General features: G+C 37.4%; 1 protein-coding gene across 6 annotated transcripts in view; it reads right to left on the bottom strand.

The window, feature by feature from the left end:
- The window catches only part of WWC3 (WWC family member 3), a 103,756-nt gene that overhangs the window by 56,727 nt on the left and 32,305 nt on the right, over positions 1–14,724 (bottom strand). For all 6 annotated transcript variants that reach the window (XM_055802242.1, XM_055802244.1, XM_055802245.1 and 3 more), the window contains exons 2-4: positions 8,777–8,886; positions 3,818–4,021; positions 719–795 (exon numbers count right to left, since the gene is read on the bottom strand). In XM_055802242.1, coding sequence (XP_055658217.1) covers positions 719–795; positions 3,818–4,021; positions 8,777–8,886 — 391 coding nt within the window. The remainder of the gene's footprint in view (positions 1–718; positions 796–3,817; positions 4,022–8,776; positions 8,887–14,724) is intronic.

Genomic DNA, 14,724 nt, shown 5'->3' with positions numbered 1-14,724 from the left:
ATTTTCAAGCTACATCATTTTGCTTGAAACCAATGTGCAGAATTTAACTCTTTGCTAGAGCAGCATGGGAGAAAGTCGAGAAGTTAACTATTCTTCCTTCAGCAAATACAGTACCAAAAGCATTAATCTTGTTTAAAAATATATATAAAAATGGATATTTCTATTACAGAACTGCTTGTTACTGTCAGAATGCTTGAACTCCCCTCCCCTCATAGAGGAGCTCTGGCCAAATCAGCTAAAAAGTTACATTTGGCCAACATATCACATGAATTGTGAACAGATTTCCAACCAAATGGCTAAATCTGGAGTTCAATAACATTCATGGAACCCCACTGAAAATGGGGAAATGGTGAAATATTAAGGCAGTGGGTTTGAACCGCATTTAATCAAGAAAGAATCTGGCTGCAGAGTATTCACTACTTGTGGCAGTTCACACAGAGATTTCTGAAAGACAGGCTGAGTTCGCCTCTGATATCCATGATAAAAATCTTTATGCTTGTAACATGGAAAAAACATTACTTTGCAAAGCACTGAAATGCAGTAAATATATACTCATTTGCATTGAACAATAGGTCAGAGTAGTAGAGCAGTTTTAATATATTTCTAAAAATGCATGCAACATCCAGTGTAAATGCTAAAGTAAAAGAAAAACACATAGTCCCACTCCCTTCCCCATGTCTAATTCATATTTTTACAAAATGAAAAAAAAATTACTCACTCTGTCACGACGGCTGGCTATTTCTGCTTTAATCTGATATGGATCATACTTGGTATTAGTTGAAAATCCAGAGAATGCTAAACAGATGGAAAACAGCATTTTAAATCTTTTTTTTTTTCCCTCCTTAATACATTTGTTAAGATGTGGCACTATGTAACAGATCATTGCATTCATTCTTTGTGTTGCGAGTCACAAGGTTTTAAAATAATCCTCTGTGCTAAAGTAGAACCAAAGAATTACCTTTGGCCTGTCTGACTTTTTTTTTTTTTTTTTTTTGTCCTGAACAACAACAAAATGTGTATATACCAGCACTGCATCTAACTTAAAAGCAACTGCCTTCCATGACAGGATGGTGGCATTTACTGATGCAATTAACAATTGGCAATTCCTTCCTAGGTATGTTGAATTAACAGTATGATAAGGACTAAAGTAAACAAAACTATGGTCAGAACAAAATTCAATGACCTACAGAAAGAAGTTGCTTCCTAAAGCAACAGCATGGGGAACCAAATACAGATCAGCCTCTGGCAAGTGAGCTTTTAACACAAGCATATCTAGAGTCAAGCAATGATTTCAAGCAGCAGTATTACAAGCTAAAGCCTAGACAGATGAAATAAAGGTCCTAGAGGACAAGACCAACCATGATTTATTGAGTAAATCATTTACAGCAGCACTGGCCCACTGAAAAATGCCTGGTATGTGAGTGGACGGGGTTGTGCTGTTAGACCTACCATCCTTTTGTAGGGCTGAAGGTTGCCCCATACCTGTATCTGCATTGCACTGAGCTCTTTGACTCTCAAAAGAATACTGCAATGCCAAGGTCACGTCAAGTGTGCAGGAACTTACCAAAATGAGTAGTCATGCCTGGGCTAATTCTCTAAATCCAGGATTTTCTATGGAAAATTTTTTTTTTTAAACAGTGCTGATCACAACTGAGTCACAAAACTGCTGCATGGGCACCTCCCTGCCAACCCACAACCACTGAGCTCACACCACCTCCCACTCATAAGCACACAACACTGAGTTAATGGCAGCACCCACAAGCAGGGAGAGGAAAAAACAGTTTGTGAAGTCTTCGTTCTTTTAACACAACATACTGAAACAAGTGGTGGTGGAGGCAGGAATATGTGCAATACAAGCACCCAGCTTTGGTCATCTAATTGCACTTGAATGAGGATCCTAAGATTTCCATACAATAGACAGAGAAGCAAGCATCCCAGAGTGGAGTGGAGGAATCAAATTAAGAAAAACAAGTGGAGAAGCCTTGGGGAATCTTGGAGTTGACAGTATGATTAAACCCCAAAAGGGAAATTTTTTTTAAAATGTATCAACTGACTGATCAGCCCATCACATTTTCTCAGAACAGATGCATATGACCCTAAACCGATATAAAATATATTAACATATCTGTAGAAAATGTAAATATTTTTTCACCTGAAAACAAGTGAAAGGTTTTATTTAAATGATTTTATAGTATCTTATTATCAATTCCACAGATATACCTAAAAAACTAACAGAAGATTGAGAAACATAAAAGTCAATTGACATAGCATTTGTATTCATGCTACAGATAACCCAATTTTGTCATTTTCAGTCATATTTTGTTGACGTTTCAAGCAACTGTTTTTTTCCAAGAGCTTTAAAAATATGAAAAACAGGTTATATTTTTCTAGTATACTATCATCTTCAACAGAGGTTTCTGTATAGACGCCTGAAGTAATTCAGCAAAACACACTACAGAACTATTGCAAATTTTCGAAAACAAAATGCCCAAGCTCCTAGAAATGTGTTGTAATACATGTATATTTAAATTTTATAATCTAAAAAAATATTAATGACCGTATTCCAAGTCTTTAAACAGTAGGTAAACACTCTTTAAAAAGTATTTTTTAAATTTCTTTCTTAATAATAAGAAAAAAATAATCTTTCTTAATAATTCTTGAGAAACTTGAAAATAACAGGGAGAAATAAGACTAGTCACAACTGTTCAGTTATGTCACAAACTAAATCACCGAGTACATATAATTAAAACTAAACAAAAAGATGAGATAATCCCAGTTCAACAGTAAAAGAACACTTGGTCAAGACCACCTGGAACACCTCAGCCCTACAATACATCTTTTATTCAGGATTTTGGCATACATATGAATTACCTTGGACTAGTAAATGCCAGTGGATCAGTAGCTAAACACTTCTATCCAGATGCCTGCTTTACCACCCCCACCATGGTCAGATTTCTTGAACATTTTCAGAAAGGGCTAAGCAGAGCTTCACATACTTATCAAGCACTTCACATTTACCAGCAAATCCTGCAGTTAAACAATGGCTGTACACACGGCAGCCACTGAAAAGCCACCAGCACAGTGAAACTCCACTCCACACAGGGCTGGTGGATACATCCATTTGATACACTTCTTTGAACTAGATATTTTGACTTTTCAGCAGACACCCCCTTTCTGATTGCACCAGCCAACAGCCATGAGAGCAGCGCAACAACTTTAGATTTCAGAAAAAAAGTTATCATCTACTCCAAGCTACCAGAGACATCTAAAGAATGAATAGGGCAAGAAATCAAGGCTCTACAACCCACACCACCAGCGTTAGGATCAGAAGCTGGCATTCAAGAATGAAGTGCGCTAAGGAGACACCGCTTACTACTTCATGGTTAGAGGCACTCTTGACCATAACACCTTGCCCTTAACTCTTCATAAGTCAATAAACCAACCATGGATCCACAGAAGGCTTCCCCATGTCAAGGACGGAATAAGCTATGAATTTAGGAGAGCAAATAGGTGGCTGGTCCAGCAACATTCAGTCTTATATTTGTTGCCTTGCACGAAGCGTCACTACGGCTGGCCCTGAGATGACTACAGATGCTAGCTGGAATATATCCCCATTTAATCTTAAAAAGGCATGTTCTCATAGACCTAACAGGAAACAGAAGTCCCCGAATAGCAGAGTCAAAAGAGAGCACCTCACTTCTGTAGTCAAGATTTTCATTCAGAGGACAACTGGGTGATGGAAACATGTCACACTATTTCTTAAACCACATGTTGTGAGAGGCAGATGGGTAAAAAAAGAAAAGTCTAGTAAACTCACAGCTGGCATAAGAACGGCTGTCATCCTCACACATTTTGTGCAATTGTTGATATTCTTCTTGAGCTAGTTCAAAACGCTGCTGCTTTATTTGGTAAATCTCTTTCTTGGCATTGAGTGCCTCCTGGGCAACTATTAAATATTCCTTTAGCATGCGTTCCTGCTCCCTTCTCCATTGCTCCCTTGGGTCCTCAATTTGTGTGAGCTCTAAGGAGAAAAGCATTAAAAAAAATAAAAAATTAGGACACTTTATCCCACAAATACAAATTATTTTGTGAAGGTCTGCTCTTAACAAGCACACTTAACACTACAGGGCTCAAAATCACTCCAGAGATGAGAAGAAGGAAGGAAGCAGAGTGAAAGAACAGGAAAAGCCCTTTCAAATATAAAAGGCATTTAAATCGGATTCTTTTCTTTACAAACTAGAGCAAACCCAAAGAAAACAGTGTTTTGGATCAAACCTTGGCTCACAGCCAACTTGAAAATTCTGAGAACTACCTAAAAACCCAGAACTACACAGGAGAGTGAAAGGAATCTCAGTGCTTAACCCGTAACTCTATACATGATTGGAACAACCTGAAGATACTACATACAACTTCACAAGTGTAACATCCCAAAAGGTGACTACATCTGCATAATTAAGAACAATAAGGTCATTCAACATAAAAGTTAGCATTTTAATCTCAAATCCATAAAATCATTTAAATGGCTTCTTTTTTTGCTTCAAGTGCAGCACCCTCATGCTTTCCCTTTCCAGGGTTTAGAACAGTTTGCATACAAATACAAGTAAAAAATAGGTTTCCAGTACAGAATCTTTCCCATATATGTTAATTCTTAAAGTTACTACCATACAGCAATTTCTTTGCAATTGCAAAGACATTTGAGAAAGACACAGGCCTTAAAATCCTAAAGAAATTATTGGTTCATTTGTTTTCTTTTGGTGGCGGTGCTCAAGCTAGCAAGTATGTTTTACATGAGGATGTCCACGTAAAGTCTCATGTTTAAGTGAATGTTAATTTCTGACGATTCAGGCTCTACCAGAAAGAAGCTGCTGCAGATGCAATGTCAGTCTTCAAAGTAGTGACAGAACCTACGTACAGTGAGGCAAGCACCTAGTCATTTTTTCCAAATTTTGTTTCTCACAAGAGATTAAAGCCAGTTATGTTTTGTATTAATCTTGAGTACATAATTCAGTATACTGGAGTCAGTGATGAAATAAGAAAGCATAAAAGATTGAGCCCAATACATTAAGAACTAATGGCGTCGAGGTCATGCTAGCAGCTCTACCATTTGAGAGCCCTCTGAAAAGTATATAAACAAACCCAAAAAACTCATCTATGAACAGTACTTCCAACAGATTTTTATATTACATTTCTAACAACCTTTTCTTTCAACAGCTGTAACTTTTCCCTCCCCACAACTCCTCACACTGCAACAATATAAAGATCTGCAATTTCTCCCTGCATCCCAGGGACCCTCAGTTCCCAGCCACACCTTTTGGCTCCAATGCCCCCAGACTACCTCTGCAGCCCACAACTCGACATGCTGTGGCTTGTTCCAGTCTCCATAAATCCTTCTCTGCATGCAGGGCAAGCATAAATAAACCAAGTTCACATGGCAGCCCGTCCTTTACTGAGGACATGACAATTTGCAATGCTATCTCATCTGTCTAGAAGTGTTCCTGGAAACTGTGCAAATTTAATATTCCTACAACTGCTAGTCCCCTATGGAAACCATGCAGAAATTAATAAACATTTACAAGACAGAAAACCTGGATCCTAGTGCCTCTTTTTGAATAGGAAATTAATAGCTCTAATCTCAATAAACAGCCAAGGCTAAAAAGTTATGTTGTATCACACATTAAACTTCTGAGGTGCTCCACTATAGGGCACTACATCTCTTAGCAAATTATTTCAGAAGCCTTCTAAAAAGCTAGCAGCAACCTTCTGAGGCAGAAAACTTCTTCAGTACAGTACTGACATTCTCTTCTGTTTTATAAAGTACAGAGGCTTCACTTTGCCCTGGATTTCTACAGTTTTGTCATGTAACAACAAAAATAAAGCTAAATTGTATGACAAAATTCACTTCCTTCATTTCTTTATGACCAATTAAAAAAAAACCCCAAAAATAAAAAAAAAAAACCCAACCTACAGTAATTGAAGAACATCCCCAGACAAATGCAGAGAATATATTATTCCCTCACTGGGGAATGCCCAACTGGTTAAAGAAGACTTCAAAGGCTCCCAAGACTCTGAGGAGGAGGGAAAGGAATCCTGTGGCTGGCAGCCGCCAAAGTTTTTAAGCAATGGTTGGACAAGAGCCAACAGCAGCTTAGTAAGGGTGTCAACAAAGTACTGAATTTACAGAACAAGATTGAGATCGGCGTTGGAAACACCATTGAGATTTACAGAGGATTCCTCTGTTTCTGGGGTTTTTCAATACAAACAGAAAGTTATTGCCTAGAAATCTTATTACTTTCTGAGTAAACAAACATAGCAAGAGGCTTAGAAAAATCACATGCATTTATGTTTTCTTTTAAAAGGTGCAAGGCAAAAAGCTTGAGATGGTACACAAAGCCTGAGAGGTCCCTGGTAAGCATAACTTTAGAAACACTGTCTTTGAATTATCCCTTGCATTTTCTCACAGTATTTCTTGAAACCGAAGCACTTCTGTTTCATCAATTAACACAGAACTCCAATGCTGTATAAAACATTTAACCCGGTCAGCCGCTAAAGGCAGTCCGAATGTTTTCACGTGGAAACTGTTATTCCAAGTATTTCAGGCATAGTTCAGAATACAACATAAGGGACTCATTTCAGAAAAACATTTCTTCATTTCTGCACCAACTCTGCCACTTGCCTGACACCATCCCATGATGCATATGACTGTCTGCTCATTAGTTCTCACTTCTACAAAGGAGGTTAATGCAGTCTTGATTGGTATCTTTGTTGTCCACAGTTCAAAATTGGACTGAGTATCCTATTAATTTTTGAATAATTATTATCCAGCTATAATATCAACTCTGCCTTCCGTCTGAATATAAACCTTGCTTGTATATGCAAGCACTGTATTAGCCTAAGGGTGACAAACCCATTTTGCTGTGACGGTTGAATTACCATTTAGGATAATATCTGTGGGCTGCAAGTAATTAGTTATCATGAAAGAGACAAATTTTGCAATCTTGTTAATTGCAGAACGATTCCTTTCACTCTGTTCAGCACTGGCCCTACAAAGTTTCTATCCTTCTGTTCATAGATTACCTTTATTTAATTTCTAATATGATTAGTTTTACTTTTGCAGACCCATTTATATTACTCTTCTCTTTCTGTGCCTTCCCATTGAGCAGTTGGAAATTCAATTTCTCTCTGCGAAGACACTCTCCTATAGTTTTTGCTCTCAACTGCATGGAAAAAATGCAAGCCAGATCTGACATGTCCACAATGATTAATATCCTTTCTGTAAGTTCAAACTTGATGTCTGTGGCAAAGTAGCTAACAAAGCCTGAAAAGCGAAAAAAAAAAAAAAAAAAAAAAAAGAGACTGATTTCCTTTGCATGCAATGGTGATTCTTACTCCTATCAAAGGTGCCTACTGGTGAGATGCTTTAGTAGCTTTTTTATTCATAGCATTGCAATGGGAGTTCATGTTCTACTCATTATCTACAGAGGCTGACAGCCTTTTATAAAGTTCAAGAAAACAAAAAAGAACAGTTGCCAATATGCTCATTTGTTTTCTTGTTTAATATGTGCATTCATGCACATATACATATGTTGGTGCAAGTGTACTCCATTACTGTACTCCAATGTAAAAATCACTTCAACATTAAGTGAAGTTACCATGACAGTTTAAACAGTAATCATCAGGCTACCTGTTCTTGTAAACAAAGTTATTGTAAGAAGTTCCTAACAGTCTGTATTTATTGCCTTTCAACTGCCTCAGCTATCTATCTTTGTGATCAGTGCATTAACAGCTCTTTAAAGTTTATTATTTAATTTGTGATATCTGTTAGTTTCACAACAAGTAAGTAAGTATCTCTGTGGGTCAAACAACATGGGAAATTTGTTATTCTGTTGTTTTGTTGTTTTTTTTTTTAAATAAGCATGGCAGAAAGCCAAAAAACTATTTCTACGCTTCTATTTTTTTAATTGACTAGATTTCAAGTAGGTACTATTGCGGTTGTTTTTGCAGATTATACTATTTACCATTGCTGTGAAAGCCTATATAACTACTTCTTTTTTCCCCTCCCTGCCAGCTCCCAGTTCCCACAATATTGAAAGCATTCACTCATTGGTGATAAGACGCTTAATGATAGCAGCACAACACTAACAGCAGCAGTAGTACAAAGCTGTAAAGATAAGACATTTTCTTAAAAGCAGAACTGGCAAATGTGCCAGACAGTTGCGATACAAAGCTCAGCAATAGTCCAAGAGGGAAAATGTTGGAAATTTCTCCCTCTTAGTTTCCAAAAAGGATATCTGTTGTCTTTTTGATGGCACTTTGTACTACACTAAAGCATAAAGCCCACATTGCTTAAGAGAGGATGGGACTATTGTATTTCATAGTGCTTCTAATTAAAAATCAGCACTTTCTCTCAGAATGTGTTTTGTTTGTCAATACAGAAGAGTGAACTATGGATGACTGGGAAAACAGGAAATACAAGAGCATGACAATCTTAACATACGACAAAAAGCAACAACTAAATCACTGATACTCCACAGTATGACAAAGCAAAACAAGATAGTTTTATACACTGTAACTCAGTCACAGATTGTAGAAGTCTTTACAAATGGAAGAAGGATTGTACCCCCATTTGAAAGATGAGAAATTATATACAGCAAGAAATTATTTGAATACATTTTCTCACTGTACCATGAGGTGCATAAATGGTACGGGAAACATAGTTAATGTCATCAGGTAACATCAGCTTGCTAGGATTCCCCAAAATAATCATACATCTACTCACGATTTATGTGGTCCATATAATAAACTCCAATCTGTTGATCGTAAACAGTTTCCCATCCTAAAGGAAGCTCATCACCAACACAGTCAGCAAATGTCAATGGCTTTGTAATCCTGAAAAAATAAAAATAACACAAATAAATACAAAAGGTGCAGAGTTTACACTGCACACCATTTGATCACAAACTAGTTATGCTGCTTAGGAATGTGTTAATAATTACAAACACACAGTTTCAAAATAAAATTTCATTTAAATATGCTGACAGATACTCCCCAAACAGGTAAGACAAGCTTCTCCCTTCAAGTTTCCACGTTTAACAGTTTAATTACAATGGCATGCAGTACTGCCAGTTTTTCTCCCATATTGCAAAGAACAAAAATGTGAAACTGGAGTTCACCACTGCTGAACACTAGTAGAAGCTTTATAGGCTTTAACTTCTTTAAGGTGTCCAAGCAGTATAATTGTTTCTCCTAAAAAAAAAAAAAAAAAAAAAAAAAAGGAGAGACAGAAAATTTAAGAAAGCACTATATAGTAGATTTCTCCTCTTTTCAATTATACATCTCCAACTGTTAATGATATTTTAGTCCAGACCCATCCAAATTACTTTCCTCTCCCTCAAAAAGAGGACAAACACCTCTAAAGAATTACAAAGCCATTAAAGCAGAAATAGTAACTAAGAAGTAACAGCATTACTATCTAGCGGCGTAAAAATCACACACTGCTTGCTAGGCAAACTCTTCATAGGCCAGTGACTAATAGAAAACCAAAACAACAATTTCAGTATTGATAGGAATGTTGAAAATACTGGGTTACAAATTCTACAGAAACACTCTAAACCAACACTGTTCTAGAATATAAAGATGTATTAAAAAAATAGAAGGATCAAATGATGCAAATAAAAAAATCCTTAATATTCAGTCAAACCTGATCTATTTCCCAAATCATCATTTTAATTGTTACCTAACCCTTAAGATGTTTTCCTCTAAAAGCTGCCATAGCATTCCTTTACAGAAAATTTATTAATATAGTCACTTCAATTATACATGGGATATAGATCCAACACCTTCAGCATTTATTTGTTGAGGTGTTTCTAGCACACAGAATGATGACAGCTTTGCCAAGATTAAATACATGCATTAATTTAGGGGCTGAGTTCAGTTCAGCATAACCCATAGCATAATATTGTTTGGCATAAAATGGAAATTCCATTTGTATAACACCCAGTTAAGGTTTCCTGACACCAGATTTGGCCTATACTTACAACTACACTGCAGAATAGGGATCATTAGGACCGGTTATTGCACTTGATCTGACAACACCTGTATAAAACAACAACTTTGTCTGAACTAAAACTTGTCTGTGTCTGAGCTAGAAGTCCTTCCCCACCCCAAAACAAAACAAACCAGAAGAAACCAGTGGCAAAGACTTCAAATGATGGAAATACTACTACAACTACACGGTAGCTATTCCAATCACCCAGTAAGCACGCCATTCAACACTAACGAAAAGCACATAACTTCACACATAGCAAATAGAAAAACTGCATTTACCTGCCTCCTAAAACCATTTTAGTATTGAGATCAAAGTGTTCAAAATTAACTGTAGTAGAATAAAAAAAGTTATCCTCGCTAGCTTAAATGTAATGTTTGAGCAGCTTTGTACAACAGTACAAAGATCAAGATATTTAGGTCAAATAATAAAGAGCTTGATCATATACTATGGATTCTCAAACACATATAAAAAGTTTAATAAGATGAAGATGTACATAAACTTGTGCACCACTATTTAAAGTAATTTTTTTTCCATTACTGACAAATATGTAGTTTACATCATGTAATCATGCAAATCCAAAGCTGCTGTATTCAAAAAACAAAATGTTACTATGGACTGGCATATGCATTCTTTCAGTAATTCATCTAGCAGTCAGGGAGACCAAATATTGCCAAAATACTTCTGATCTCCCTGGAATTCAGTCAAAATTAAAAATATAACGTGCAGCATTTTTTCTTAAAACTCTCATGGTTTTGTTCTGAAGATATCATGTTTACAATTTCTCCAAGTAGTCTAGACATTGGCTCCTAAATTACCACATGATAGACAAGATTTTCTTTGGAATGAGTTATGAGACATGCTTGCCTGTTATACAAACACACCCTCATCCTTTTTTTCATAAATAAAACCTGCACATGATACTCTAACCTTTTACACTACAAGAACTTTAATTCAATGCTCTCCATGATTCCCACCAGGGTTCAGACTTCCAAGACAAGGAAAACAGTCACTTTCTGGAAAAAGGAGACTGAAGAAAGCCAGTGCATCTGGTCTGACCAGTTTTCATTCCAATGTTACAAAGCATGCATGAACAGTTTAATTAATGGTTTTGATGGAAACCTTGTAAGAAGAAGAACACACAAAAAACTGCCTTCCAGATATTTAGACCATTATTAACTTGATGTTGCTCATTTTAAACTATATTGAAAGTTGCTCCAAATCTGATTCCCTTCAGACAAAGAACAACATCACACTAATTCTCAGTTCAGTTACAGTTACATCTGTGTAGCTTGAACACTCTTTGTTCAATTCATCTAGGTCAAAACATGCAAAGCTTAAGCTAAGAACTGCAAGTCTCTCCCTGTGTTTTGCACTGGTTTAACTAAGTCAACTGAAAAAAATACATTTCTGGTTTAACCAGCACAACTCTGAGGGCAAGATTATTTTTTTTTTACAGTTAGGGAACTTAAGAGTTTCCAGAATAACAAAGACAAAACAGAACAGATGCAGATATGTATATTGGAGGTCCACCCCAAACTGCAGCAGTAGACTGCTGAAATTAAGTATCTTCTGGAAATATAGCTTGACTCTCTTGTGTTTTTTTTTTAAATTAGCTTAAGCACTGCGAAATGGGTCAGGTCTTTTCCGCTTCACTATAAAAAACTGTAGAAGGTACATCTGTAAAAACATTTCAAAGTATTAAAATAAAACCAAAAAACTTTATTAAGCATTATAAAGACAAAGACAGAACAAAAATGCTGCCATCCTTAATTAAATAAAAACCAGGGCTGACCTGAACTATGCTAATCACAGTAGTAAAGAATAAATATGGCATTTTATCTGTCACCAGTGATCATCCCCTGCCCCACTCCCCACCCCCTCCAACTGGTAGACAGTAGTAAGAAGGTTCTGAACTTCCAGTTGAAGACAGAATTCATCTGGGACCAGTTTACAACATTATCTGGTTGCAGCCACTGGACCTACAGCCCAGGTACAAGTGACTGTTGTCCACAGTAGCTAATTCTGCATATATCATAGCCAGACATAACTACAGATTAACCAGTTTGCTGAGTCTTCATTATCATGAAATGTTTATAGTTTCCCGAAGCAATGATGCTCCTCAGTCATTAGGCACCCAATCTTTGTGACTGTGAAAACCTTCAAATGCAAATATGGAAACATAGAAGAAAGCTTTCATAACCTAAATCCTGCACACCAAACTGAGAGAAAAATCTTTGAGCATTTTTACACACCTTGGATTTGTCACCTCTAACTCTGCCCAAATTAAACTTTTTTAAGAAGAAATGGAAGTCTATTATTTGCATATCTGAAAAACTCAAGTTTTATTAATATTTTCTCTGTATCAATTATCAAGCTAAACAGAATGCAGAAATCAAACTAGAAAACCGAACAGTTGAATAAATGAAGAGGTATTCTCCTGCTTGCATACTGATTTCATGTCTTCATCCATTACCCATACACAGAAGGATTCCAGAATATATTACTACAGCTTTCTGAATATGCAGCAGCAACAGGTATTTCTTGAATGCATCAGTTCATGCCAGAGAATGGGTGGGAAGGAAAGAAGATAGCAAAAGGCAATGGCTAAACGTCATTTCAGATAAATTACTGCGAAACTGCTCTCAGCTTTAGTATACTTTGTTAAAAGAATCTAATTTCCACCCCCAAAAAACCCACAGAAAGCCTCAAGCATTAACTAATAAAGGAAAACTTCTGGTTTCAAAGAAAAGGTATACTTCCACTCTCCAAAACACACTTTGACTGATAGTGTGGGGCAGCAATTTCATTGTCATGGATTTTAAAAAACAGAACCAGATCACTAACACCAAAGGCATCAGAAAATATGAGATAAGATCCTCAGTCTTCCCATGGCCCTGATGCCACATCAGAGGGCCCTGGCTGCTTGAAATCCCTAGATCTAATTGAGCAAAACTTCCGCTGGAAGGAATTAAATTAAGACAAACAGAGTCTGTTTTTGCAAGATCTTGAACAGGAAATCAAAAAGGTGTTTCCAAAGTAGAAACTAGCTGTCATCTCTCAGACAATGTCTAGATGCCTAAATTACCTCCAGGGTCACCTTATCTTCCAAAGCGGGCCTGGATTAAGAGGAAAGCACTAACCACAAGGACTAGTTATGAAAAAGAACGACCACATCCTGAAGAAAAGCCACTGTTTGTAGAGGCGACAGAGTGAAGGATGCAAGACCAGCAAGTGCAACGCTGCTTTTATTTTTCTTCCTGATTTTGTTCAGGTCCAACAGCAGAGGCAGAAAAATATCTAATAAAAATTGATACTCCTCAACAGGCAACTAGGAGAAACATTCTCCTAAATCTGATCTCAGTCTGAATAGCCATCTAATGGGATAGGTGGTTTTGGCCAACAAATGCAAATTACAGGTTAGAAAACTGTATTAATTCACATTACAGATCTGAAAAATACCAGGCGATTTAAACATGAGTAACAGTATAACTAGAAAGGAATTAAACACCCTGATAAATCTAGCAATAGTTTAACCAAAGTATAATTATTACTCTGAGTATAGAAGTAACAGGCAAGCAAGAAAGTGGACAAGGTGAGAAATCACGCACACACTTAAGGAGGTAAGAAAAAGAAGTCTGGCTGAAAGCTCTTTCGATCATGAATGTAAGTTATAGCCATTGTTACAAAATTCAACTAATCCTTTTGTCTTGTGTCATGGTTCTTATTACCTCTAACCACGGGGGGCGGGGGGGAAGAACCCAGGAAACAGCAGGAATGGAAGACGATTTTTTGGTTGTTTCACAGACACAGGCAAGAAGAACTGCTTACGCTAATGGGGACAGGGGTGGGGGTGAGGTGTTACTGCAGTCCTGGAGGTACTTCACGGACATCTTCTACCACGATAGTTTGGGCCTGGGCAGCAGCACGATCTGGGCCTGCAAGACCTTCTCTATGAGACGCAGAGAGGGTCTGTGGCCACCCAGCTGTGCTGTGACTCCCCAGCAGCACCAGCTCACCCAGTCCTCCCAGCAGGTTGCCCTGAAGAGAACACACTCCTCCTCAGCAGCCACTGCCTCCCACCACACAGGCAGGGCAGGGACACAGCAGGCCCAGGCTGCCTGGCTGCTGAAGCACCGAGCTTCCTCCACAGCTCAGAAACGGGCCTCACCAGTCACACCCACACAGCCTCACCTCATGGCAGCACGCACCAGCCAGGCACAGGTTATTTGCAGCAAATGCTGCCAGGAACTCCAGATCCCCTCTTAGAGGACTCGAGTAAACCATGGTTTTCCTCACTGTCCCTTCCTTTATCACGGAATCAGCTCTCCTTAATAAGCCAAGTCATGAAAACAAGCTGGATTTTGAAATAACGTTTGGCAAATTACATACCGACTACTTAGTCAAAAGTACAACAAAGTTCACCAAACTGTATGTATCTTTTCAAGATAAAATTCCCTTATTGACTTTTTTCTTAATCCAAATGATGCATCTTTATTTTACTGCATAATTTAACCTCAGGTTCTGAACAAAATAACTTACTAAACATCTACTCAATCCTTCATTAAAATAAATCCACCATACAGATGGACAGACAGAAACTTGCACAAATGAGATTCTGTGCTCAAGACAAAGACTTAAAGAAGGTAACTTGTATTCAGAGTCATCGCTGGAATACATTT

The sequence above is a fragment of the Falco peregrinus genome, chromosome 4 (genome assembly GCF_023634155.1).
Source record: "Falco peregrinus isolate bFalPer1 chromosome 4, bFalPer1.pri, whole genome shotgun sequence".
NCBI lineage: Eukaryota > Metazoa > Chordata > Aves > Falconiformes > Falconidae > Falco > Falco peregrinus.
This window is presented reverse-complemented; position numbering and strand designations above follow the sequence as displayed.